Source organism: Ornithorhynchus anatinus, chromosome 2, assembly GCF_004115215.2.
Source record: "Ornithorhynchus anatinus isolate Pmale09 chromosome 2, mOrnAna1.pri.v4, whole genome shotgun sequence".
NCBI lineage: Eukaryota > Metazoa > Chordata > Mammalia > Monotremata > Ornithorhynchidae > Ornithorhynchus > Ornithorhynchus anatinus.
In genome coordinates, this window is record NC_041729.1 from 162,080,663 (window position 1) to 162,105,892 (window position 25,230).

General features: G+C 45.8%; 1 protein-coding gene across 1 annotated transcript in view; it reads left to right on the forward strand.

Annotated features, from left to right (window-relative positions):
- The window catches only part of ITPR2 (inositol 1,4,5-trisphosphate receptor type 2), a 428,831-nt gene that overhangs the window by 121,038 nt on the left and 282,563 nt on the right, over nucleotides 1-25,230 (forward strand). The window contains exons 10-16 of the mRNA XM_029057432.2: nucleotides 650-694; nucleotides 7,577-7,728; nucleotides 12,101-12,200; nucleotides 12,998-13,158; nucleotides 16,453-16,594; nucleotides 17,196-17,357; nucleotides 22,830-23,002. Coding sequence (XP_028913265.1) covers nucleotides 650-694; nucleotides 7,577-7,728; nucleotides 12,101-12,200; nucleotides 12,998-13,158; nucleotides 16,453-16,594; nucleotides 17,196-17,357; nucleotides 22,830-23,002 — 935 coding nt within the window. The remainder of the gene's footprint in view (nucleotides 1-649; nucleotides 695-7,576; nucleotides 7,729-12,100; nucleotides 12,201-12,997; nucleotides 13,159-16,452; nucleotides 16,595-17,195; nucleotides 17,358-22,829; nucleotides 23,003-25,230) is intronic.

A 25,230-nucleotide genomic window follows, 5' to 3' on the forward strand; every position in this document is an offset into this window, starting at 1 on the left:
CTTCCTCCTCCTCCTAAAGTGCTTTACAAGGTGCAGCTGACGGAGAAGGGAGAATGCATTTCTAATAATAATAATAATAATTATGGTATTTGTTAAGCTCTTTGTATGTGCCGAGCACTGTTCTAAGCACTGGGGTAGATACAAGTTAATCAGGTTGGACACAGTCCCTGTCCTACGTGGGGCTCACACTCTTAATCCCTATTTTACAGATGAGGTAATTGAGGCCCAGAGAAGTGAAGTGACTTGTCTAAGACCACAGAGCAGATAAGTGGTGGAGCCAGGATTAGAACCCATGTTCTCCGACTCCCAACCCCTGCTCTTGCCGTTAGGCCATATTGTTCCTGAATGCGAGGCCTGACTTGCTTAGCACTGACCAGGGTTCTGCTCTCCACAGGGTTTTCCGAATCTCTCTCTGTGTTTGCTCTGTATCAATGTTGCATCTCTTGACTTGGTTTCGAGAAAACTAAAACTTGGATGGGGCCAGATGGAAAGCCTCCTTGTCCGCGTCTTTACGGAAATCCATTTTTAAGGATCAGCCCCCTACCCTTGCAGATCCGAGACAGAGACCGCTCTGGGGTCGGCGAGGAGTTTTACAAAATTTATTCTCAAGCAAATCGCTCTACTCTCTTTCTATCTGATTTTTCTCCAGCTGAATCCCGATTACCGAGACGTCAACGCTGAAGGGAAAGCCATGGTAAGCAGAAGGGTGAAAGCCAGGCCTTCCCAGGTCTGATTGTGCGTGTTGGTGAGGTGGTCGGGATGGGGGCGGGGGAGAGGGAGAGAGAATGGATGGAGCCGAGAGCACGGCGAGCCAGCGGGCGTGCGGAGATCCGGGAGCTGAGCGGAGTGGGGAGATCGCTGGCCGGGTGGAGGCCGTTTTGGTTTATGGATAGCTGTAGTGGGAAGGTGGAAAAAACCAGCAGCTTGGAGGTAGGCTGGAGCGAGGCTCCTTTCCAGTGTGTGGGGCGTCGGGAATGGAAAGAAAATGAAATTGGGCGGCTGGGCTTGATTTTCGAGCCAGTGTTGGGGATGTGAATGGCTCTCGGAGGGACTTGGGGACATGTTGAGGGATCACCATCTGTCCGTCACCTGGTGCCTTTTGGTTTTTTTAAGAAAAACATAATCCCATTTCTGAGAAGATTTTCCCTGAATTGTGTTTAAATGGCTGACTCTCTTGGTTCTATTAAACAAATCGATCGATCAGTAGTATTTACTGACTGTTTACCGTGTTGCATGGCACTGTGGTAAGAGTATAATACAAGAGAGTTGGTAGACACAAAGCCTGCCTGGAAGGTGGTTACAGTCTGGATTTTGGGGGCAAAGTTGGTTTTGAAGTAGAATTTCCCTCTCAGCCAAATTCTCCCTTATGACATTGTTTAAGCACTTCCAATGTGCTAAGCACTGGGTTAGATAGAAGGTGATGAGTCCTTATCAGGAGAGACTCTCCCACAGAGCAGAGTGAAGGACTGTTAGAGACAAGAGAGCTGGAGCTCAGAGCCACAAACGGAGAGGAGAATGAAGGATTTCTCCCAGACAGGAGGGCCAGAGATGAGAGACACTGCCACAGAGCAAAGCGAAGGACCTGTCGGACAAAAGAGAGCCAGATATGAGAGAGACAGCCACAGAGCAGAGGAAAGGACTTGTCAGAGACGAGAGAGAAAGCTACAGAGCAGAGGAAAGGACTTATCAGAGATGAGAGGGAGTCAGAAATGAAGGAGACAGCCACAGAGCAGGGGAAAGGACCTGTCAGAGATGAGAGAGCCAGAGATTGGAGATACCGCCACAGAGCAAAATGAAGGACCCGTCGGAAACGAGAGAGCCAGAGAGGAGAGACACAGCCGCGGAGCACCGGAAAGGACTCGTCAGAGACGAGAGGGAGTCAGAGGTGAGAGAGACAGCCACAGAGTGGAGGAAAGGACTTGTGAGAGATGAGAGAGAAAGCCCCAGAGCAGAGGAAAGGACTTATCAGAGATGAGAGGGAGTCAGAAATGAGAGAGACAGCCACAGAGCAGGGGAAAGGACCTGTCAGAGATGAGAGAGCCAGAGATTGGAGATACCGCCACAGAGCAAAATGAAGGACCCGTTGGAGACGGGAGAGCCAGAGAGGAGAGACACAGCCACGAGCAGGGGAAAGGACTTGTCAGATGAGAGGGAGTCAGAGGTGAGAGAGACAGCCACAGGGTAGAGTGAAGGAACCTCGCAGACAAGAGAGAGCCTGGGATGGGAGAGACAACCCCAGAGCAGAATGAAGGGCCTGTCGGAGAGGAGCGAGCCAGAGCTAGAGTTTGGCACCGTCCGTTCCCAGGTGTGAACGGGCAGGATCGGCCTAGCTGGAGCCCTCATCCCAACATCTGTGGCCTGGGCCACCCCTCTCTGTCAATTCTCTTCCATTCTGGGGTGGACAGGCCGCGAGCTTACTGCAGGCTTAGAGCCGGAGCCAGCCGGATCCTTCCCAACCCCTGGGCAGGTTGTTCAATTAGCTGCCATTGAGGCCCAAACAAGAAGCGAGAAGCAGCGTGGCTTAGTGAAAAGAGCCTGGGGTTAGGAGTCAGAGGTCGTGGGTTCTAATCCCAGCTCTGCCGCTCGTCATCTGTGTGACGTTGATTCTATTTACTGCTATTGTTCTTGCCTGTCCGTCTCCCCCGATTAGACTGTAAGCACGTCAAAGGGCAGGGACTGTCTATCTGCTACCGATTTGTACATTCCAGGTGCTTAGTACAGTGCTCTGCACATAGTAAGCGCCCAATAAATACTATTGAATGAATGAATGAATTTCTCTGTGCCTCAGTTACCTCATCTATAAAATGGAGATGAAGACTGTGAGCCCCACGTGGAACAACCTGATTACCTTGTATCTACCCCAGTGCTTAGAATAGTGTTTGGCACATAGCAAGCGCTTAACAAATACCAACATTGTTATTAGGTGGTGTGGCCTAGTGGAAAGAGCCCGGGCCAGAGAGTCACAGGGTCTGGGTTTGAATCGTGGCTCTGCCATCTGTCTGCCGTGTGACCGGGTGAAGGTCACTTCACTTTTCTATATCTCAGTTTCCCATCTGTTAGTTCCATATTCACGGGGATTACGATTAGATAGTGGGGATGGAGGGTTTATTTTCTTTTTATGGTATTTAGTAATTAATAATAATAATTATGGTATTTCTTAAGCACTTACTGTATGCCAGGCACTGTACTAAGCGCTTGAGTGGTTACAAGCAAATCGGGTTGGACACAGTCCCTGTCCCATATGGAGCTCACAGCTTTAATCCCCATTTCACAGATGAGATAACTGAGTCACAGAGAAGTGAAGTGCTTTGACCTGTTGTGTGACAGCAGGCAAGTGGCAGAGCCAGGATTAGAACCCAAGTCTTCTGGTTCCCACACTTACCATTAGGCCGCACTGAACTGAGGCACAGAGAAGTGTAGTGATTTGGCCAACCAAGTCAATCCGCAGGCAAGTGACAGAACCGAGATTAGAGCTCAGGTCCTCTGGCTCCCACACTTACCAATAGGCCATGCTGTGTCTCACTGTCAACAGTTGTCAAAAGTGATGGGAAAGTTGGAATGAGGAGAGGTATTGGGTGGGAAGACTAGGAGTTCTGTTTTAGACATGTTAAATTTGAGTTAACATCTCCCTAAATCCCATTCTAATCCCTGCTTTATGGGGCTTGGACTGGGTCCAACCTGTGCTTGTACCCACCCCAGCATTTAGTACAGTGCTTGGCATAAAGTGCTTAACAATTACCATTACAAGTATTTAAATATCTGTAAATTATTTATGTTTCAGTAAATCATTTAAGTAAATTATTAATTTATATTAATGTCTGTCCCCCTCTAGACTGTAAGGTCAAAGTGAACAGGAACTGTGCAGACTTACTCTGTTGGATCTTATCTTCCCTAACACTTAGTACAGTGCTCTGCACACAGTAAACACTCAGTAAATACCATTAATTGATTGATAGAGGTTTCAGACAGGTCACTAGTGTCTAGCTTCTCTTTTACTCTCCCAAGGGCATAACACAGGGCTTTGCACTCATGCGGTACTCAATAAATGTTATCGATTAAGTGATTGACTCTCTCTGTGTATATATATAACTGCAAATCTTTTCCCTGGCTCGCCTTCCCTTCTGTGTTGTCTCTGCACTTGGATCTGTGACCTTTGGGCTTTTGAAATTCACCCCAACCCCCAACCCACAGCACTTATATACATACCTTTAAATTATATATTATACATTACTTATTCATATTAATGCCTGTCTTCCCCTTCTTCCCCTCCAGATTGTAAGCTCATTATGAGCAGGGAATTCTGCTGCATTGTACTCTCCCAGACATTTAGTATAGTGCTCTGCACATAATAGGTGCTCCATAAATACCACTGATTAATTGATTGAAATCAGAAATTACTGATTTTAATAAGAACAGAACCCTCAAGTCAGCTTAACTGAGAGAGGGGGAAGCATTCATTTATTCATTCAGTCATATTTACTGAGAACTTACTGTGTTCAGAGCACTGTACTAAGCGCTTGGGAAAGCACAATACAACAATAAACATTGACACTCCCTGCTCACAACGAGCTTACAGTCTAGAAGAGGGGAGACAGACATCAATACAAATAAATAAAATGACAGATATGGACATAAGTGCTGTGGGGCTGGGGTGGGGGAGAGCAAAGGGAACAAGTCAGGGCGACACAGGAGGGAGGGGGAGAAGAGAAAAAGTGGGGCTTAATCAGGGAAGGCCTCTTGGAGGAGATGTGCCTTCAATAAGGCTTTGGAGCCGGGGAGAGTCGTTTGTCGGATTTGAAGAGGGAGGGCGTTCCAGGCCAGAGGCAGGACATGGGCTAGAGGTCAGCGGTCAGAGAGGCAAGATGGAGGCCCAGTGAGAAGGTTAGCACTAGAGGAGCGAAGGGTGCGGGCTGGGTTGCAAAAGGAGAAAAGTGAGGCGAGGTAGGAGGGGCAAGGGGATGGACTTCTTTTTAGCCATCAGAGAGTAATTTTTGTCTGATATGGAGGTAGATGGACAACCATTGGAGTTTTTGAAGAGTGGGGTAACTTGTCCTGAACGTTTTTGTCAAAAAATGATCCAGGCAGCAGAGTGAAGTATAGACAGAACTGAACTTCGAGGGACCTCCACAGTTAGGGGGTGAGAGACAGAGGAGGAGCCTGCAAAGGCGACTGAGAATGAACGGCCAGAGAGATAAGAGGAGAACCAGGAGAGGAGGGAATCAGTCAAGCCAAGGTTGGATAACGTGTTGAAGAGAAGGGGATGGTCCACAGTGTCAAAGGCAGCTGAGAGGTCAAGGAGGATTAAGATGGAACAGAGACCGTTAGAGTTGGTTAGAAGGACATCATTGGTGACCTTTGAGAGGGCGGTGTCTGTGGCGTGAAGGGTACGGAAGCCAGATTGGAGGGGGTCAAGGAGAGAATTGGAGGAGAGGAATCTGGGACAGCGGGTGTAGGGGACTCGCTCGAGAAGTTTGGAGAGGAATGGTAGGAGGGAGATGGGGCGACAACTGGAGGGAGCCTTGGAGTCAAAGAAGGGATTTTTTTCGGATAGGAGAGACTTGGACATGGTTGAAAGCAGTGGGGAAGAAGCCATTGGAGAGTGAGCGGAAACTGGAAAACTTATATCGTTCAAGTTTTACAGTGTGTTGATTATGTACCGATAATTATGCCCCTGGGGATTGAAAATCCTCTGGAGCAATTAGTCTATCTTCCCCGAGTGAAATATGAAAACATCGCCCAAGATAGGAAATGTGCTGATCTGGATTCCAGGAAAATTTGGTGCCCTGTTAATATGCGAATCTCTTCTTACCCACTTTCTCCTGCTCCAACCCTCTCAAGTCCTCGAAAGGTTTTCCTGTAATTGAGAAACCTTTACCAAAATGCTGCTTTGAACTTTGGAAGATTCAAAGGTTAATGCACGATGCATCAAAAATGCAGCCCTGTGCCCGAGAGCGCCCATTAACTCCAAGAAGTGGTGTCTTTCTGCCACAAAGGAGTCTATAATTTTCAGTCTCACAAATGCACAGGATTGGCGGGGACACAGTCAGAATTGGACCACGGCCAGGAACAGCTGGGAACCTGGAATTCATTTGGTCGCTTCCCTTTAAGCATCTCAGACACAGTCTGAGCCCCTTCTCAGCAGGTCTGACATTTTTCCAAATTTACACATACTCTGAGTGATTTGGGGAAGAAACATTCTTTTTTTTCTTCTTCTTCTTCATAATAATAATAATTGGAGAAGCAGCGTGGCTCAGTGGAAAGAGCACGGGCTTTGGAGTCAGGGCTCATGAGTTCGAATCCCAGCTCTGCCACTTGTCGGCTGTGTGACTGTGGGCAAGTCACTTAACTTCTCTGTGCCTCAGTTCCCTCATCTGTAAAATGGGGATTAAGACTGTGAGCCCCACGTGGGACGACCTGATTCCCCTATGTCTACCCCAGCGCTTAGAACAGTGCTCGGCACATAGTAAGCGCTTAACAAATACCAACATTATTATTAATTATGGTCCTTAAGTGCTTTCTCTATGCCGAGCACTGTTCTAAACTGCTGGGGTAGATACAGGTTAATCAGGTTGGACCCAGCCCCTGTCCCACAGTGGAGTTCACATTCTTAATCCCCATTTTACAGATGAGGGAACTGAGGCCCAGAGAAGTGAACTGACTTGTCCAAGTTCACAGAGCAGACACATGGAGGAGCCAGGATTAGAACCCAGGTCCTTCCAACTCCCGGGCCCGGGCTCTTGCCACTAAGCCACGCTGCTTCTCCCTTGTGAAGACTGCTGACAAAATGGGCATGGCTGACACAGTCATATAATAATAATAATAATAATAATAATAATATTGGTATTTGTTAAGCGCTTACTATGTGCAGAGCACCGTTATAAGCACTGGGGTAGATACAGAGTAAGCAGGTTGTCCCACGTAGGGCTCACAGTCTTAGTCCCCATTTTACAGATGAGGTAACTGAGGCACAGAGAAGAGCCCGGGCTTGGAAGTCAGAGGATGTGGTTTTTAAACCCGGCTCTGCCACTTGTCAGCTGTGTGACTTTGGGCAAGTCACTTCACTTCTCTGTGCCTCAGTTCCCTCATCTGTAAAATGGGGATGAAGACTGTGAGCCTCACGTGGGACAACCTGATGACCCTGTATCTCCCCCAGCGCTTAGAACAGTGCTCTGCACATAGTAAGCGCTTAACAAATACCAACATTTTTATTAGAACACAATAGTAAATGCTTAACAAATGCAATCATTATTATTATGTCCACATACTTCATTTATTTATTAATGTTAATGTCTGCCTCCCCCTCTCAACTGGAAGCTCACTGTGGGCAGAGAATATGTCTACCGACTGTTATGTTGTACTCTCCCAAGCACTTAGACCAGTGCTCAATTAATATGCTCGATTGATTGATTAATGGCTCAAAGGCAGCTTTCAGACAGTGGAGGGACAATCGTTGTGGATAGGGCTTGATGGATTCAGAAGTGAAAATCAGATGCTGATTTACGGCTCACCTCCACATCAATTAGCCTGTCTGGAATTGGTCCTGATGAAGCATAAGAGCTATTTCCTGTGTCAACAGAGAGACGGTGACCTTCCTGTTTCAAAGCAGAGACGCCAAACAGGGGAGAAGATTATGTACACTCTGGTTTCCGTCCCACATGGAAATGACATCGCATCTCTCTTTGAGTTGGACCCAACAACCCTGCAGAGAGCAGACTGCCTGGTTCCAAGGTAAAAAACCCAAAACACCTGCACTGAAAATAATTCTTAATAATAGTTATAATTATGGTATTTGTTAAGCACCTACTATGTGCCAGGCACTGTACTAAGCGCTGGGGTGGATGCGAGCTGATCGAATGAACACAGTCCCTGTCCCGCATAGGGCTGACAGCCTTCATCCTCATTTTGTATCTGAGGTAACCGAGTCCTGGAGATGTGAAGTGACTTGCCCTAGACCATGCAGCAGATGAGTGGCAGATCCAGGATTAGAACCCGTGACCTTCTGCCTCCCTGGCTCTAGCCACTTCATCGTGCCACTTCCCGCAAGGCCACTCTAGCCTAACCCCAATCTAAACCATCGAAGTGTTAAAGAAGTTATTCTTGAGTTAAAACTAAGGATTATCGTGAATGAAGAAGCAGCAGCGAAACTGGATCTTGCTGCGGAGAGTGGATTAATTAATTATAAGGATGAAGGCAAGCGTGCTGATTGCCAAGATAAAAAAAAAAATCATGCTTTATTCAGGCGGCTTGTTGTTGTCTTGGTTTTATAATTTCAAATCATTTGAAATTTTGGTCTTTCACCATGGATGTTATCTGTCTTTTGCCTGCCAGTGTGTTTGCTTTCTGTTCACGTTTAGCATAATGTTTTGGTTCTCCTACTAGCAGAGTGCAACTTTACTTTAGAATTAATAGCAGAGATGAACAGAACATAACCAAATGCATTTGCCTTGAAATTTGCCAGAAATGATTTTATTAAGATACTATTGTAATCTAGTTTCTGTACGGTATTTATACAGAATTTTTTTATTCATTCTGTATTTATTGAGCGCATACTATGTGCAGAGCACTGTACTAAGCGCTTGGAATGTTCAAATCGGTAACAGATAGAGACAGTCCCTGCCCTTTGATGTGCTCACAGTCTAATCGGGGGAGAGGGACAGACAAGAACAATGGCAATAAGTAGAATCGAGGGGATGAACATCTCATTAAAACAATAGCAAATAAATAGACTCAAGGCGATGTACATTTGTTAAGTGCTTACTATGTGCCAGCCACTGTCTTGAGCGCCAGGGCAGATCCAAGCTAATCAGCGAGGACACAGTCCATGTCCTACATGGGGCTCACAGCCTTAATTGCCGTTTTCCAGATGAGGCCCAGAGAAGTGACATGACTTGCCAAGGTCACCCAGCAGACAAGTGACAGAGCTGAGATTAGAACTCAGGTCCTTATGATTCCCAGGCCCGGGCTGTATCCACTAGGCCATGCAGCTTCGATATTCATTCAGTAGTATTTATTGAGCGCTTACTATGTGCAGAGCACCGTACTAAGCGCTTGGAATGTACAAATCGGTAGCAGATAGAGACAGTCCCTGCCCTTTGACGGCCTTACGGTCTAATCGGGGGAGACGGACAGACAAGAACAATAGCAATAAATAGAATCAAGGGGATGAACATTTCATTAAAACAATAGCAAATAAATAGAATCAAGGGGATGTACATCTCATTAGCAAAGTATGAATTTCCACTGTACTTAGAAAGGATAAATACATAGCAATATTGAGGATAACTCCCCCCAGTGTAGGCTTTAGGGCCTTCGTATTTAGTGTGGAACTTAGGAAGGACCATTATCTCTGTGCGACCACGAGGGGGTGGTTTAGTGCATGACAAGTGATGTCCAAATAATAATCATAATGATGGCATTTGTTAAGCGCTTATTATGTGCCAAGCACTGTTCTAAGCTCTGGGGTAGATACCAGGTAATCAGGTTGTCCCACGTGGTGCTCACAGTCCTCAATCCCCATTTTACTGATGAGAGAACTGAGGCCCAGAGAAGTGAAGTGACTTGCCCAAAGTCACTCAGCAGACGAGTGGGGGAGCTGGGATTAGAACCCATGACCTTCTGACTCCCAAGCCTGAGCTTTTTCCACTAATCCACAGTCTCATTATTGTTGTTATTAATAATTGTATTAATTGAGCACTTCATTCATTCAGTAGTATTTATTGAGCTCTTACTATGTGCAGGGCACTGTACTAAGTGCTTGGAATGTACAATTCGGCACCAGATAGAGACAATCCCTGCCCAATAACGGGCTCACGGTCTAAACGGGGGAGACAGACAGCAAAACAGCAAAGCAAAACAGAACAAAACAAAGCAAGACAAGACAAGAGTTACTGAGAAGCAGGATGGTATAGTGGTTAGAGCACGGGCCCGGGAGTCAGAAGATCATGCGTTCTGATCCCGGCTTGGCCACTTCTCTGCTGTGTGACCTTGGGCAAGTCACTTAACTTCTCTGGGCCTCAGTTACCTCATCTGTATAATGGGGATTGAGACTGTGAGCCCCACGTGGGACAAAGACTGTGTCCAACCTGATTTGCTTGTATCAAGCTCAGCGCTTAGTACAGTGCCTGGCACAGAGTTAAGCACTTAACAAATGCCATTATTATTATTATTATTGTTATTATTATTACTGTGTGCAAGGCACTGTACTAAACACTTGGGAGAGGACAATAGAACATCAGGCACATTCCCTGCCCACAAAGAGCTCAGAGCCTAGAGGCACAAGTCAGATGCATGGCTTTAGGGACAGGGGTCTGCCCCCTCCCCCTCCCCCTGGGATTTAAGGACAAGAGCCCTCCCCATCCCCCTCCACTCTTGGCTCCATTCATTCATTCATTCAGTTGTATTTATTGGGTGCTTACTGATTGCAGAACACTGTACTAGGCACTTGGGAGAGGACAATACAACCATAAGTAGACACATTCCCTGTCCACAACAAGCTTACAGTTTAAAACTGGGGAGACAGACATTAACAAGGAGCCCCTTCCCATTTCCCTCTTCATTTGGCTTTAGGGATAGAGGTTGTCCCATGGTATTTAATTAATAATTTTGGTATTTGTTAAGTGCTTACTGTGTGCCAAGCACTGTTCTAAGTGCTGGGGTAGATAGAAGGTAATCAGGTTGTCCCACATGGGGCTCACAGTCTTAATCCCCTGTTTACAGATGCAGTAACTCAGGCTCAGTGAAGCAGAGTGACTTGCCCAAGGTCACTCAGCAGGCAAGTGGCAGAACCGGGTTTAGAACCCACGTCCTCTGACTCCCAAGCCTGTGGTCTTACCCCCAGGCCAAGCTGTGCTTACTATGTGCCACGCACTGTACTAAGTGGTGGGTTAGATAGAAGTTGATAGGGTTGGACACAGTCTCTGTCCCACATGGGGCTCACAATCTTAATTGCCATTTTTACGGAAGGGGTAACCGAGGCACAGGGAAGTTAAGCGACTTGCCCGGGGTCACAGAGCAGAAAAGTGTCAGAGCTGGGATTAGAACCCAGGTCCTGATTCCAAGGCCCGTACTATTTTCCCTAGGCCATGCTGCTTCTCTAAGTGCTTACTGCTTAGAACAGTGCTTGGCACATAGTAAGCACTTAACAAATACTATTATTATTATTATTACTGTGTTAAGTGTTTACCGTGTATCGAGTACTATACTAAGCATTAGGGTAGATACATGATCATTTGGTCGGAGATTCCTTGTTCCATATGGAACTCTCTTCAATCAGTCAGTAGATTCGGAGAGTCCTTGTTCCATATGGAACTCACTTCATTCAGTCAGTTGATCAATAATATCTAAGTGCCAGCTGTGTATGAAACACTGAACTGATCAATTAGGAACAAGCAGTAGAATTAGTAGATTTGATCCCTGAAAATCCTTCGATGTCGCGGGAGTGATGTGAGAAAATTTTGGGCAGTTTGAGGTAGGTTTTTTTTATGGTAAATGCTTACTATGCTCCAGGACCATGCTAAGCGCTGGGGTAGACACAAGCTAATCGGGTCGGACATAGTCCCTGTCCCACATGGGGCTCACAGTCCTAGGCCCCATTTGACAGATGAGGTAACTGAGCCCTAGAGAAATGAAGTGACTTGCCCAAGGACACCCAGCAGACAAGTGGCAGGGCCAGGACGAGAACCCAGGTCTTTCTGATTGTCAGGCCTGGGCTGTTTCCCCTAAGTTATGTAAATAATGTCCAAATCTTTGGATCCATTCATTCATTCATTCATTCAGTTGTATTTATTGAGCATTTAATGTGTGTGGAGCACTGTACTAAACTCTTGGGGGAGGACAGTGTGAAAATAGACATTCCCTGCCCACAAGGAACTTACAGTCTAGAGGGGGAGAAGGACATTAATACAGATAAAGAAATGACAGATATGGACACAAGTGGTGTGGAGCTGAGAGGGGGGTTGAATAAAGGAAGCAAGTCAGGTTGACAAAGAAGGGAGTGGGAGAAGAGGAAAGGAGGACTTCGCCAGGGAAGGCCTCTTGGAGGAGGTGTGCCTTCAATAAGCCTTTGAAGGGGAGGTTTTAAATCTTCGTGTTTTGCCTTTAGGAACTCCTACGTTCGGTTGCGACACTTATGCACCAACACCTGGGTGACAAGCACCAGTATCCCCATCGACACGGACGAAGAAAGGCCTGTTATGTTGAAGGTAAATACTGCTCAAAAGAACTATTTTCCCCTCTACCTCTATTTCCTCCATATTCTCCAACCTCGTTCCACCCTGCAGAAGCTCTCTGGGCAGGCAAACACCTGATAGGGGAAATTGGACATCAATTCCAATCTTATTTCCAGATGTTTTTTTTTCTTAATGGTATTTCATAAGTGCTTTTTGTGTAGCGGGCACTGTTCTAAGCGCTGGAGTACATATAAGCTCGTCAGGTTGGACACAGTCCCTATCCCATATGGGGCTCACAGGCTTCAGCCCCATTTTGCAGATGGGGAACTGAAGCCCAGAGAAGTGAAGTAACTTGTCCCAGGTCACACAGCTGACAAGTGACAGAGCCGGGATTAGGGTCCAGGACCTTCTGACTCCCAGACCTGGGCATTAGCCAATAGGCCACACTGCTTGCTATGTTCCATCACGCTGTTTGGATTGCCGGATGATCTGCATTGGGAAACAGTGTGGTTTAGTGGAGAGAGCCCAGGCCTAGAAGTCAAAGGACCTGGGTTCTAATCCTGGCTCTGCCACATGTCAGCTGTGTGACCTTGTACAAGTCACTTCACTTCTCAGTTACCTCGTTTGTAAAATGGGGATTAAGACTGTGAGCCCCACATGGGACTGTGCTTAGAACAGTGCTTGGCACAAGGTAAGTGAGTAACAAGTACCGGAATTATTATTGTTATTATCCCTCCCACATCGCTGCTCTGTTAAGCCATGCCCTCTGATTGAGTGAAATCGGCAGGGGGGCGTGCAAGAACTGGACTGAAGAGAAAATTCTATTTCAGATTGGAACTTGCCAGACAAAAGAAGATAAAGAAGCGTTTGCCGTCGTGTCGGTTCCACTGTCTGAAGTCCGGGACTTGGATTTTGCCAATGATGCCAACAAAGTCTTAGCATCCACAGTGAAGAAACTAGAGAAAGGAACAATCACCCAAAATGAGAGAAGGTTGGTAACACTTTTTTTAATTAAGATGATCGGTTTTTATAAAGTCTGTGTTAGAGAATTTGCTTAGTGTACATGCATTAGATTCTGGAATACTAGTGAAACTCTCTAAGGACAAAATTACAGCAGATCAATGTGGTTGCCTCCTCTTGAATAGGTTTGAAATTAATTTAAATTGAACATCTGTACGGATTGTCTACATCTTCCATTTTTTTGGTGAAACCGTGCTGCTAATCAATTTACTGAGTGATTACTGTGTGCAGAGTACTGTACTAAACAGTTGGGAGAGTACAGAGTACACTACAGGGTTCTTAAGCATGTTCCTTGCCTCCAGCGGGTTTACATCTAGAGAGAATATATGAAATGCAAGTGTTTATTGATGGGAGAGCTTGAGGAGAAAAACCACAAGATCCTCCACTTTGTGGGGTTGTAGAAAAGACAATTTTGGGGTCTCAGATAAAACTCTTCTTGAAACTAGGTCATTGCATGTGAAGGAAGTTGCCATTTTGGCCCAGTTGAATGTGTTTTCATTAGTTTGGCAGTTTAAAAATCTAGTCTCAAACTCTTTCACTAGTAGGCACCTAAATTTCAGTGGTCTATGTGTGTATATGTTTATGCGCATGTGTGTTTGTGCGCGCATGAAATCCATTTACTCTGAACTCTGAAAATTGACGTAGTGTCTGTTGGCCACCCGTTGTGATATGACCCTTTTCTCCTATCACTTGACAGCGTCTCTCTCCTCTTTCCCCTTCCCTTTACCTACCACCTTCCCCTACTCTGTCTCCCCCTCTGGACTGTAAGCTCATTGTGGGCAGAGAATGTGCCCCTTCTATTGCTCTCTTGTACTTGCCCAAGCACTTAGTACACTGCACTGCACAAAGAAAACGCTCAATAAGTACCCCTGATTTCCAGATGGAAAGCTCACTGTGGGTAGGGAACACGTCTACCAAATCCATTGTATTGTAATAATAATAGTAACGGTATTTGTAAAGCGCTTACTATGTGCCAGGCATTGTACTAAGCGCTGGGGTGGATACAAGCAAATGGAGTTGGACACAGTCCCTGTCCGACGTGGAACTCACAGTCTCAATCCTCATGTTACAGATGAGGTAACTGAAGCACAGAGAATGAAGTGACTTGCCCAAGGTCCAAAACCAGACAGGTGGCAGAGCAGGGATTATTCATTCATTCATTCATTCATTCATTCATTCAATAGTATTTATTGAGCGCTTACTATGTGCAGAGCACTGTACTAAGCACTTGGAATGTACAAATTGGTAACAGAGACAGTCCCTGCCGTTTGACGGGCTTACAGTCTAATCGGGGGAGACGGACAGACGAGAACGATGGCAATAAATAGAGTCGAGGGGAAGAACATCTCGTAAAAACAATGGCAACTAAATAGAATCGAGGCGATGTACAATTCATTAACAAAATAAATAGGGTAATGGAAATATATACAGTTGAGTGGACTAGTACAGTGCTGTGGGGATGGGAAGGGAGAGGTGGAGGAGCAGAGGGAAAAGGGGAAAAAGAGGGTTTAGTTGCGGAGAGGTAAAGGGGGGGTGGCAGAGGGAGTAGAGGGAGAAGAGGAGCTCAGTCTGGGAAGGCCTCTTGGAGGAGGTGACTTTTAAGTAGGGTTTTGAAGAGGGGAAGAGAATCAGTTTGGCGGAGGTGAGGAGGGATTAGATTAGAACCCATGACCTTCTAACTCTCAGGCTTGTGCTCGATCCACTATGCCATGCTGCTTCTTAAGTCCTGCAGCACCCGGTATTCCCAGCGTTCTCCCATCCAAGTACTAACCAGGCCTGATCCTGCTTAGCTTCCAAGATCAGATGTGTTCGGGTATGCTCAGAAGCATTTAGTACAGTGCTCTGCACAAGTAAGCGCTCAGTAAGTACCACATGGAGATCTTGGTGAGGGCCAGGAATGCGTCTACCAATCCTGTTGTATCATACTCCTCCAAGTCCTCAGTTTAGTGTTCTGTGTGCTCAATAAATGCCATTGATGGGGAAGATGATGATGATGATGTCCCCTTTATTGAATTTGTTGAGGTCAGGAAATGTGTCTGTTTATTGTTATCTTGTACTCTCCCAAGCGCTCAATCCAGTGCTCTGCACAGAATAATCTCTCAATAAATACGATTGACTGACTGACTGAGTTTAACCCCCGCTCACCCAAGCTGTCCCCCCTCTGAGCCATCCCCTTGGCTATGTTCATTCATTCATTCAGCGTGGCTCAGTGGAAAGAGCCCGGGCTTTGGAGTCAGAGGTCATGAGTTCAAATCCCGGCTCTGCCACTTGCCAGCTGTGTGACTGTGGGCAAGTCACTTCACTTCTCTGTGCCTCAGTTCCCTCATCTGTAAAATGGGGATGAAGTCTGTGAGCCCCACGTGGGACAACCTGATTCCCCTGTGTCTACTCCAGCGCTTAGAACAGTGCTCTGCACATAGTAAGTGCTTAACAAATACCATTATTATTATTCTTCATTCATTCATTCATTCATTCAGTCGTGTTAAGTGCTTACTGTATGCACTGTACCAAGAGCACGTGGAAGAATCCAATATAACAATAAACAGACACATTCCCTGCCCACAGTGAGCTTACAGTCTAGAGGGGGCAACAAACAAGAAGAGAAATAAATAAATAGAGATATGGACATAAGTGGTATGGGGATGGGAGTTGGGGGGTGAATAATGGGAGCAAGTCAGGGTGACGCAGAAAGGGAGTGGGAGAAGAGAAAAGGAGGGCTTAGTCAGGGAAGGTCTCTTGGAGGAGATGGGCCTTCGATAAGGCTCTGAAGGGTTGGGGAGGGGAGGAGTTGTCTGTGGCTGTGGCCACCTCCTCCAAGAGGCCTTCCCATACTGAACTTCCCTTTTTCCTCTGCTCCCTCTACCCCCGCCTTCACCTCTCCACAGCTAAACCCTCTTCTCCCCTCTTTCCCGCTGCTCCTCCCCCTCTCCCGTCCCATCCCCTCTGCACTGTACTCGTCTGCTCAACTGTATGTATCTTCATTACCCTTTTATTTTGTTAATGAGATGTACATCACCTTGATTCTATTCTCTTGAGGAGGAGGCTATTGTTTTAATGAGATGTTCATCCCCTTGATTCTATTTATTGCCATTGTTCTTGTCTGTCTGTCTCCTCCTCTACAGATTAGACTGTAAGCCCGTCAGAGGACAGGGACTGTCTCTATCTGTTACTGATTTGTACATTCCAAGCGCTTAGTCCAGTGCTCTGCACATAGTAAGCGCTCAATAAACACTATTGAATGAATGAATGAATCATCCCCCCACAGGTTCATAACGAAGCTGTTGGAAGACCTCATTTTCTTTGTATCTGACGTCCCCAACAATGGACAGGAGGTGTTGGATGTGGTGATCAGCAAGCCCAACCGAGAGCGGCAGAAATTGATGAGGGAGCAAAACATATTGGCACAGGTGAGATTTTTTTTCCTTTTTGTTTTAATGGTGAAAGGTGCTTATTATGTGCCAGGAACTGGGGTAGTTCCAAGTTGGCCTCATTGGGGGCCTAAAAATCTACAGGAGAACAAGGAAAAGCTGGGATCTAGTTTAGCTTCTGCTGGGGATTCTAACCCCTCTGTCTAACTTCCCTCAGGATAATAATAATGATAACAATAAAAATTGTGACATTTGTTAAGCACTAATTATGGGCCAAGCACTTTTCTAAGATACATGGTAATAATAATAATTGTGGTATTTGTTTAGCGCTTACTGTGTGACAGTCATTGTAGTGAGTCCTGGGGCAGATACAAGCAAATCGGGTTGGAGTCAGTCCTTGTCTCACCTGTGGCTCACAGTCTCAATCCCCATTTTACGGATGAGTTAACTGAGGCCCAGAGAAGTGAAGTGACTTGCCCCAGGTTACACAGCAGACAAGTGGCGGAGCCGGAATTAGAACCCATGACCTTCTGACTCCCAGGCCCGGTCTCTATCCACTATGCCCCGCTGCTTAAATATTTAGGGGTTGGTGAAGATTAGTTCACACTCATCATCCTGTGTTTTCATTCCAAACCAACAGGTTTTCGGGATTCTCAAAGCGCCTTTTAAGGACAAGGAGGGAGAAGGAGCCATGCTGAGGCTGGAAGAGCTGGGAGACCAGAGATACGCCCCGTACAAGTACATGCTGCGTCTGTGCTACCGGGTGCTCAGGCATTCCCAGCAGGACTACAGGAAAAATCAGGTCAGGGGCCTGAAGCGGAGGAGGAGGAGGCATCGATGTTCCCTTTCCCCTCCCCGGGACATTTTGTGTGGTAGGCTAACACACGCCTGACGGTAGGAAACAGGAATCCAAACTTTGGGTTGGAATGTTTCACATTCATTCATTCATTTATTCAATCGTATTTGAATCTGTATCTGAATAAATGAAGAGCTCGTATTTATCGAGCTCTTACTCCATGCAGAGCACTGTACTAAACGCTTGGGAGAGTACAAAGCAACAGTATAGGAGACACATTTCCTGCTCACAGTCTGCTTGCAGGCTAGAGGGGGAGACAGACATGAAAAGAAATCAGTAAATGAGAGATAGGGACATAAATGCTGCGGGCCTGGGAGGGGGGATGAATAAAGGGAGTGAGTCAGGGGGACATGGAAAGGAAGGCTTAGTCAGGGAAGGCCTGTTGGAGGAGATGGGTCTTTGAAGCAGGGGAGAGTCGTTTTCTGATGGATTTGAAGAGGGAGGGTATTCCAGGCCAGAGGCAGGATGAGGGGCTGGCGGCAAGATAGAGGACATTGAGGTTCAATGAGAAGGTTGGCATTGGAGGAGCAAAGCGTTCAGGCCGGGTTATAGTAGGAGAGTAGTGAGATGGTGGTATTATTCCCGCCACTCAATCGATCAGTGGTATTTATCGAGCACTTTCTGCATGCAGAGCACTCTACTAAGTGCCCCTGCAGAGGCATTTGCAGAGCACTTTCTTCAAGCCCTGGGCTGAGGCCATGATGTTGATGATGATGATATTTGTCAAGCGCTTATTTAGCAACAAAGTAAGCAGTTTGTCCCCTATGAGGCTCACGGCTTTAATCCCAGTTTTCCAGATGAGGGAACAGAGAAGTGAAGTGACTTGCCCACAGTCACACAGCTGACAAGTGGCGGAGCCTGGATTGGAGCCCATGACCTCAGACTTCCAAGCCCGGGCTCTTTCCACTAAACCACGCTGCTTTGGCAGTGTGTTCATGACAGTGACAGTGGGTTCATGATAGTCCATGGCATGACAATGGGTTCGGACACACCTTTCTGGTCCTTGGGGGGCTCACAGGCTGTAGGTAGAGGACAGACCCATATAACAATGATAATTATGTTATTATTATTAACAATATAGTATTTTTAAGCTCTGTGTTCCAAGCACTGTACCAAGGACTGGGGTAGATACAAGAGCCTCAGACCCCACATGAGGCTCACGGACTAAGTAGGAGGGAGAACAGTTATGGAACCCCCATTTTACAGATGAGGTAACTGAGATAAATTAAGTGACTTGTCCAAGGTCACACAGCAGGTAAGTCTTGGAGCCGGAATTAGAATCCAAGTCTTCCGACTCTAGTGAAAGGTCTGGGCTCTTTCCACTAGGCCACGCTGCTGCTTAAGCATGTAGTCCTAGCCACGGGTAAAGCCGGTGCAATTCAATGGATTAAAACCACCAACAGTCCAGAGAGTTGAAGAAGCATTCTCTGGAAGGGCAGTTATCCGGACCTAAAATGGGAATTGTGGTATTTGTTAAACATTTATTATGTGCTGAATGTGGGATAGATCCAATACAATCAGATCAGACCCAGCCTCTGACCATATGGGACTCACAGTCTAATGGAGAGGGAGATTACATGTTGACTCCCCATTATACAGATGAGGAAAGCTAAGACCCAGAGAGGTGAAATGACTTGTCCACTGTTGCCCAGTCTTTTTTTTTTTAAATGGTATTTATTAAGCGCTTACTATGTGCCAGGCACTGTATTAAGCACTGGGGTAGATACAAGCTATTGAGTTTGGTCACAGTCTATGTCCCACCTGACTCTCAGTCTTATTCTCCATTTGGCGGATGAGGTAACTGAGGCCCAGAGAAGTAAAGTGACTTGACAAGGTACACTGCAGACAAGTGGCAGTCAGAATTTGAATCCAGGATCCAGGACCTTTTGAAGTCGGGATTCGAATCCAGGACCTTTTGAAGTCGGGATTCGAATCCAGGACATTTTGACTCCCAGGCCCGGGCTCTCTCCACTAGGCCATGCTGCTTAGAACCCAGATCTACCCACTCCTGGTCTTAAACGTCTGGCCTACAACCACACGCTGCCCTTATTCTGTCTTCCCAATATTTCACAGCCACTGTTAATGGCCCTGGGAGCAGTGAGAATAAACCATTCAGTGATATTTATTGAGTGTCTACCATGTGCGGAGCACTGTATTGAGTGCTTGGGAGAGTGCAAAATAATAATAATAATAATAATGTTCGTATTTGTTAAGCGCTTACTACGTGCCAAGCACTGTTCTAAGCACTGGGGTAGACATAGGGGAGTCAGGTTGTCCCACGTGGGGCTCACAGTCTTAATCCCCATTTTACAGATGAGGGAACTGAGGCACAGAGAAGTGAAGTGACTTGCCCACAGTCACACAGCCGCCAAGTGGCAGAGCTGGGATTCGAACTCATGAGCCCTGACTCCAAAGCCTATGCTCTTTCCACTGAGCTATGCTGCCTCTGGTACCTGTTAAGCACTTACTATGAGAAGCAGTGTGACTCAGTGGAAAGAGCCCGGGCTTTGGTGTCAGAGGTCGTGGGTTCAAATCCTGGCTCTGCCACTTGTCAGCTGTGTGACTGTGGGCAAGTCACTTCACTTCTCTGGGCCTCAGTTCCCTCATCTGTAAAATGGGGATTAAGACTGTGAGCCTCACGTGGGACAATCTGATGACCCTGTACCTACCCCAGTGCTTAGAACAGTGCTCTGCACATAGTAAGCGCTTAACAAATACCAACATTATTTATTATCATTATTATTATTATTATGTGCCAAGCACAGTTCTAAGCACTGGGGTAGATACAAGGTAACCACGTTGTCCGTCACAATCTTAATCGCCATTTTCTGATTAAACTGTGAGCCTGTCATTCGGCAGGGATTGTCTCTATCTGTTGCCGAATTGTACATTCCAAGTGCTTAGTTCAGTGCTCTGCACATAGTAAGCACTCAATAAATACAATTGAATGAATGATTGAATCTTCCAGATGAGGTAACTGAAGCCCAGAGAAGTTAAGTGGCTTGTCCAAGGTCACAAAACAGACAGGTGGCGGAGCCGGGATTAGAACCCATGTCCTCTGACTCCCAAGCCCGGGCTCTTTACACTAAACCACGCTGCAGAGTTGGTAGTCACGTTCCCTGCCCACAACAAACTTACGGTGTAGAAAGATTGTCTGGTGAGACTGGGTGAGGGAGTGTGGATGGCTCAGTGCGCACCATCACCACTATTACAATTAGCACCCAAGCTCACGATCTGCTAAACGCTCTAAACCATTGGAGGTCGAGCAGCGCTCGCCCTGAAGGGCAGAGACGCGGCTGTGTTGACATGGGCAGCATGTGTTGAAGCAGCGTGGCTCGGTGGAAAGACCCTGGGCTTGGGAGTCAGAGGTCATGGGTTCGAATCCCGGATCTGCCACTCATCAGCTGTGTGACTGTGGGCAAGTCACTTAACTTCTCTGTGCCTCAGTTCCCTCATCTGTAAAATGGGAAGTAAGACTGTGAGCCTCACGTGGGACAACCTGATGACCCTGTACCTACCCCAGCGCTTAGAACAGTGCTCTGCACATAGTAAGCGCTTAACAAATACCAACATTATTATTATGGGCAAGAAATGAGGATTGATTGATCTTTGAGATTTTCCGATTTATGACCACACTCTGCACCTGTTGTCCCTACCCGCCGTTTCACGACCGTTGGCCGGGGCAGTGGAAGCAGTGAGAATCCATCAGGCAGTGGGATTTATGGAGCGTTTATCGCGTGCCATCACGATGACTATCAGCAAGCTGCATGGCTTATGGCAAGAGCACGGGCCTGGGAGTCAGAAAACCTGGGTTCTGATACCGACTCTGCCAATTGCCTGTTGTGTGACCTGGGGCAAGTCATTTCAGTTCTCTGGGCCTCAGTTCCTTCATCTGTAAAATGGGGATTTAAGCCGTGAGCCCCTTGTGGGACAGGGACTGCACCCAACTCGATCAGCCAGTATCTACCCCAGCGCTTAATACAGTGCCTGGCACATAGTAAATGCTTAAAAAACACATTAAAAAAAAAAGCAACTCTCCTGACTAATCAGCTGGATTCCTCCTAAGCACCTGCTGACTGCTCCGTTTTATGTCTGTCTGTCTCCCCCGATTAGACTGTAATCCTGTCAATGGGCAGGGATTGTCTCTATCTGTTGCCGAATTGTACATTCCAAGTGCTTAGTACAGTGCTCTGCACATAGTAAGTGCTCAATAAATACTATTGAATGAATGAATGAATTAGGGAAACACTGTGGCCTCATGGAAAGCACACTCTGAATGAGGAGTTTGATTAGTAGTAATAATAGTGATAATTGTGGAATTTGATAAGCCCTCGCACTGTACTAAGCGCTGGGGTGGATACAAGCAAATCAAGTTGGGCCATACTCTCTGTCCCACACAGGGCTCACAGTCTTAATCCCCATTTTAAGGGGAATAAAATGAGATAACTGAGTCTGAGAGAAGCGAAGCCCATTGTTGGGTAGGGATTGTCTTTATCTGTTGCTGAATTGTACTTTCCAAGTGCTTAGTACAGTGCTCTGCACACAGTATGTGCTCAATAAATACAATTGAATGAATGAATGACTTACAACAAGTATTATATTGTACTCTAAATTTGGTACATATTTGGATGTGTACACAAAAGATCTAATTCAGTAAATAATATTTATTGAGCACCACCTATTGAGTGCAGCACATTGATCATATCCCCAGGTCTGTAATATTGCACTCTCCAAAGTGGTAGTACAGTGCTCTCCATACAGTAAGCACTCAATAAATATCATTGATTGATCGATTTATTGTATTAAGCACTGGGGAGAGTACAGTGAGTATTAGCACACATGATCCTTGCCTTCAAGGAACTATCAGTCCCCAGTGAAATCTTTCTGCAGTAATAATTATCAATCAAGCAATCAATAATAATAATTATGGTATTTGTTAAGCCCTTACTATGTGCCCAGCACTGAACACTTACCATGTGCAGAGCACTGTACTAAGTGCTTGAGAGAGTACAATAAAACAATATAACAGACACATTCACTACCCACAAAGAGCTCACAGTCTAGAGGGGGAGAAGGGCATTAATAAAAAAATTTACGGATACGTATATTATGTTACTATTTGATCATGTACCTATATTTATTGATTTTTTTCTTACTGTTTTTATATTGTCATATTGTTGGCATCGGTTTGGATGTTGAGAACATATCCATACACTGGACTTGATTTTCTGTGGTAAAGTCTCTTGCTCTAAGTGCTCTTTTTCTTAAAAGTCCATTTTCCTAGATGTTAAGAACGCTAATCGGGGTAGAACCGATATGGGATAAACAATTTGAATGGTTCCAGAACCCTGCCAAAACTTAACAGATTCATTAAGTGACTTAACGGATCATCCTGGTGTCTCTATTTTTTTTTTTCAGGAGTATATCGCTAAGAATTTCTGTGTCATGCAGTCCCAGATTGGCTATGATATTTTGGCAGAGGATACCATCACAGCTTTGTTGCACAACAACAGGAAATTATTAGAGAAACACATCACCGCAAAAGAAATAGAAACATTTGTCAACTTGCTCAGAAGGAATCGAGAACCAAGGTGTGAAGTAGTTAGTGGAATCTTTTTCCGCCGGGTGGTCGGGTGGGTTGCTAGGTTTCTGTTGGGATCTGGGAGTTGCTGTCACCTTGGAGGAGCAGCGTGGTCTAGTGGGAAAAAACACGGTCCTGGGAGGCAGAGGACCTGGGTTCTAATCCATGTTCCTGCTGTGTGATCTTGGGCAAGTCACTTTGCTTCCCTGGACCTCAGTTACCTCAACTATAAAATGGGAATCAGTACCTATTCTTCCTCCTATTGAAAAAATTGTAAGCCCTTTATGAAACAGGCACTGTGTCTGACCTGAGTATTTTCTATCTTCCCCAGTGATTAGAACAGTACTTGTCACCTAGTAAAGGCTTAACAAATATTATTATCATTAATAATATTAATACCATTATCATTATTGATAGTTTTCCATTCATTTCATTATTTATCTGACCCTCATTTTTGCCAAGTGGGTTGGGTTCCTTTCAGTAAGAATTGAGTCTGATTCTCCCATATGATGTTTGTTATTATTAAGCGCTTACTATGTGCCAGGCACGGAACTATGAGCTGGGGTAGATACAGGCTAATGAGGTTGAACGCAGTCATTCATACAGTCATATTTATTGAGCGCTTACTGTGTGCAGAGCACTGTAATAAGCACTTGGGAAAGTACGATATGTCAATATAATAGACATATTGCCCGCCCACAACGAGCTTCTGGGCTCGATGGGGAGACAGACATTAATAGAAATAAATTAATTACAGAAATGGAAATAGGTGCTAGTTCCTGTTGCACATGGCATTCACGGTCTTATTCACCATTTTACAGATGAGATAACAGAGTCACAGGGAAGTGAAGTAACTTGCCCAAGGTTACAAGTAGTACTTACCTCATCTGTAAAATGGGGATTAACTGTGACCCTCACGTGGGACAACCTGATTACTCTGTATCTACCCCAGCGCTTAGAACAGTGCTCTGCACATAGTAAGCGCTTAACAAATACCAACATTATTATTATTATTACAGCGGAATTAGAATCCAGCTCCTTCTGACTCTCAGGCCCTTGCTCTGTCCACTATGCTAAGCTGCTTCCCAGTGTCTGTCTCCCTGGTAGACTAAAAGCTCCTTGCGGGCAGAGATCGTACCTAAAAAACTCTACTGGATGATACTCTCCTAAACACTTAGTACAGTACAGTTCAGTAAGTTCTCCATAAATACTTTTGATTGTTTGATTGTTGGATAGAGTCCCCCTAGCCTAGAACTCTTTCCCCATTCATATACACCAGACCACCCCCTCTGCACCTTCAGAGCCCTATAAAGGTCACATCTCCTCCAAGAGTGTAGAAGCAGCGTGGCTCAGTGGAAAGAGCGTGGGCTTGGGAGTCAGAGGTCATGGGTTCTAATCCCGTCAGCTGTGTGACCTTGGACAATTCACTTTACTTCTCTGTGCCTCAGTTACCTCATCTGTCAAATGGGGATTAAAAAACTGTGAGCCCCACGTGGGACAACCCGATCACCTTGTACCCCCCAGCGCTTAGAACAGTGCTTTGCACATAGTAAGCACTTAACAGAATACCTTCCTTGATTAAGCCCTCTTATCCCCGGCTCACTGTCCCTTCTGTGTCATCTATGCACTTGGGACTGTGACCTTTGGACATTTGATATTCACCCCAACCCGACAGCACTTATGTACATATCTTCAAAATATTTATTCAAAATTATGTATTCATATCAATCTGTGTCTCCCCCTCTAGACTGCAAACTCATTTCGGACAGAGAACGTGTCTGCTAATTCTGTTGTATTGTACTCTCCCAAGCACTTAGTACAGTATTCTGCACATAGCAAACTTAATAGGTATCAGTGATTGATTGATATTAGATCAATGTTGATTGATTGATATTAGATCAATGTCTGGAATAGTTGGGACCCAAACAGGTTAAATAATGGGTCGCCTGGGCTCTCCGAGTAAATCGTGGTTGGAGCTAGGAGTCGGTGTCCTAGCTCTTTTCTGGATCACGTTGCCTCTTATCAACGAGAGGCCATATTCTTCTCCTGTGCAATCAATCGGTGGTATTTATTGAGCGCCTACTTTTTTATGGTACTTAAGTGCTTACTTTGTTCCAGGCCCTGTCCTAAAAGCAGGGGTAGATGCATGTTAATCAGGTTGGACACAGTCTGTGTCCCACATGGGGCTCACAGTCTTTATCCCCATTTTCCCAGGTGGGGGAACTGAGGCACAGAGAA